Source organism: Aplysia californica, unplaced genomic scaffold, assembly GCF_000002075.1.
Source record: "Aplysia californica isolate F4 #8 unplaced genomic scaffold, AplCal3.0 scaffold01145, whole genome shotgun sequence".
In the NCBI taxonomy this organism is placed as follows: Eukaryota; Metazoa; Mollusca; class Gastropoda; order Aplysiida; family Aplysiidae; genus Aplysia; species Aplysia californica.
Window position 1 is genome coordinate 98,195 of NW_004798415.1, and position 2,845 is coordinate 101,039.

At 41.2% G+C, this 2,845-nt stretch overlaps 1 protein-coding gene across 1 annotated transcript in view; it reads right to left on the reverse strand.

Moving 5' to 3' along the window:
* LOC101848483 (rap guanine nucleotide exchange factor 1) overlaps positions 1-2,845 on the reverse strand; it is a gene marked incomplete at both ends in the record, with an annotated part of 37,112 nt that overhangs the window by 1,079 nt on the left and 33,188 nt on the right. The window contains 3 exon segments of the mRNA XM_013090107.1: positions 58-155; positions 1,187-1,288; positions 1,627-1,705. Of these exon segments, the coding sequence (XP_012945561.1) occupies positions 58-155; positions 1,187-1,288; positions 1,627-1,705 (279 nt within the window).

Genomic DNA, 2,845 nt, shown 5'->3' on the forward strand with positions numbered 1-2,845 from the left:
CACCCACATCCCCCCACCCACACACATCCCCCCACACCCACACACACACACACTCACAGATAAGGTATACACGGAGGTGGAGTCTCCGACAGTGTCTGTCTGTACACGCGGAATGACGACGAACTGTCAATCAACTGGCACAACTCTTGTAGAACCTGAAATCAAAGACAAAATTGTGTTTTGGTTTAGTAAGAGATTTATGGCACTGGCAACTGCATAAGGTCATGTGAGCGTGCGAAACACAAGATGGTTGCAGCCACCACAGTTCACAGCACGGTATGGCTTAGGTCAATGATCGGATTAAAATGTTTAAAAAATCCGAGTTAAAATAACGACCTCAGAAGGACAATTTACTTAATGTTAAAACAACAGTATTCACAATTTACTGTAAAGGCTAATGGCCTTCATAAAATCGAGAATTCTGTTGGGATCAACGACAGGGAACAGATCTTGCAATTTTTTGCATTTAAAATACTTACTTTGAGTCTCTCCAAAGTCAAAACTGTGTGAAGATATGCCAAACCTACTGTTGCACTGTATATCATTGCGTGAAGAACGCAACTTTTTACCTTCATAGCAGGGCTTCAAAGTTGCCCTACATCTTACCCATGAGATCCAAAATAAGACCCCAAAAATAACAGTGGGGCCAGATCTAGGCAACATACTAAGTGGGACAGATAATCAATACGGTAAAATGGCATCGGTAGTCTAGTAGTTGAGCGACCAGACTCCCAGAAGTCAGGTTGCTGGCTAGAGGGTCTGAGGCTTAGACCCGAAGTTGTGTCCTTGGGAAAGGCACTCTACACCAACTTTCCTCACTCTATCCAGGAAGTTGAGGTGCAAACACTATTTTATCAGCAACATGAGAATTTGGTGAATTTAGAAAGTGAAATTTATCAACTTATAGTTTTGGACCACATAGAGTGCTGTCATTCTTTTTAAAAGTTTTAGTAAACTTTTTACAGCATTTGCAACACAATTAGGTCATACAAGTGCCGAAGACTAGAGGTGTTTCAAGAGTGTTGATACACAAAAAAGGAGAAATCAGGACGATTAGATATCTGATAGGAAAGGAGGAGCAAACCACACCGGAGCACCCGCCGACCACCCACATTCTACTTTGAGACAGACCTCCACACAAGAGCATGCCTGACACGACTGGGCGGGACAGGGGGAGACGACTCACCTCAACGTTCTGTTTCTGCCACTCGAGGCGATGCACCGGAGCCGAGTTCAGCGCTGACAGGATGGCCAGGTACGAGTTAAAGTTGTGCAGCTTACGCAGGTGCTGGAGGGGGGAACGGAATAGAAAGTCAAAACTTTTCTCTCACTTTTGAAAAGTGATGTTCGTTTTTGTTTTAATAAAGAGTTTTACAGCACTTGCAACACAATAAGGTCATATAAAAGTCATAGATTAGAGGCATTACAAGAGAGTAACAAACACAAACGATTAGAAGAAGAGAAAAGCAGGATAGATGTTTGATAGGAAAGAAGGAGCACATCACCTCAGAGCAACCGCCAACCACACACTAATATAGTCCGTCAAAGAGCTAAAAGTAGACTCAAAAAGATATGAAAAGTTAAATATAATATAACATATATAAAAACAAAATCCTAATCTCTTACCCGCATGATTTTGATGAACTTCATGAGGTATCTCTCTCTCTCCCGTGGGTCGTCCTGAGTGAGGATACGTGTGCAGCACCTGGGGGGGGGGGGGACAGGAGCAATTGTTTTATACAGAGAGAATATTACGGCACTTGTCACACAACTGGTAACCTTTAAGGACAAGCAGGCTAACTCAGATATCGGGGTTTCATAAAATCTTGACCAACACTAATATTGGGCATGGCCCTACGTATAGGAAAAGTTTGGTTTCATTGGCGTGTATATTTGTTCGGTTATAGAGAAAACTCTCCTTGTCTTTTAAAGAAACTGAACAAGTGCACAGGGGTAAAAAAACTTTACCTAAAATTTTCTAAAAACAGCATTTTCGGGATAGCCCCCTTGTGCTTAAAGGCGACCAATTATGTCTTGTAAGTGCGGTAGTTTAACTTTAATTCCCTAAACATGGGAGAGCGTAGCTTTCGACAGACCAAGATAAAGAGCAGCAATCACAGAGGGTAGCAAATCATATCAGGGGTGTCGATAGCAATCCACTTTAAGTTCATTTGGGTACTTTTTAAACCAAAGACAAAAAAAATATAGTTTTTGTTGTACTGTTCCTATCAGGAATCATGAAAAGCAAGAGAATTGTAAGCCTTAACCATAGCATTAAACTGCATTTTGGTGATGCTGAAAAGTGTATCTTTGCCAGAGCTTTGGGAGGATGTAAATAAACAATCCTCAAAATGTGGATTGCTTGCAAAAGCGACGACATGAGGCTTCACAAATTAGAAATGTTGAAGCCAAGAGATAAGCCCTTAAGTTCCACACCCACCTATACCAGTGAAAACATGAAGAAGCTTTTAAAAGCTCAGAATGTGGCAACCTCTTCTCTGCCAGAATTGGTGTCATCGGCCACAGTAGAAGCTACAGATCAACTTCATCCTTATTTCTTTTATTTTGCTGAAGAAATATTATTTTTCTACATAAAAACTGGTCATTTTCAGACACTAATGAACTATTACTATAGAGTCTTCGAAAATCGCTTTGCCATGAGAAAGAAATACATGCATACATAAAAAAAAGTCTTTGAAGGTACCCTTCATATCTATACCGACTAGAGTGGCTTCAGTTTCGAGAAAAAATCAATCTTGAATCTTGCCATGCCAACAGCCCCTAAGACAACTTGGAGACTTGTGGAAAGAGTACACATCCCCCTCACAACATAACATCCCCCCCC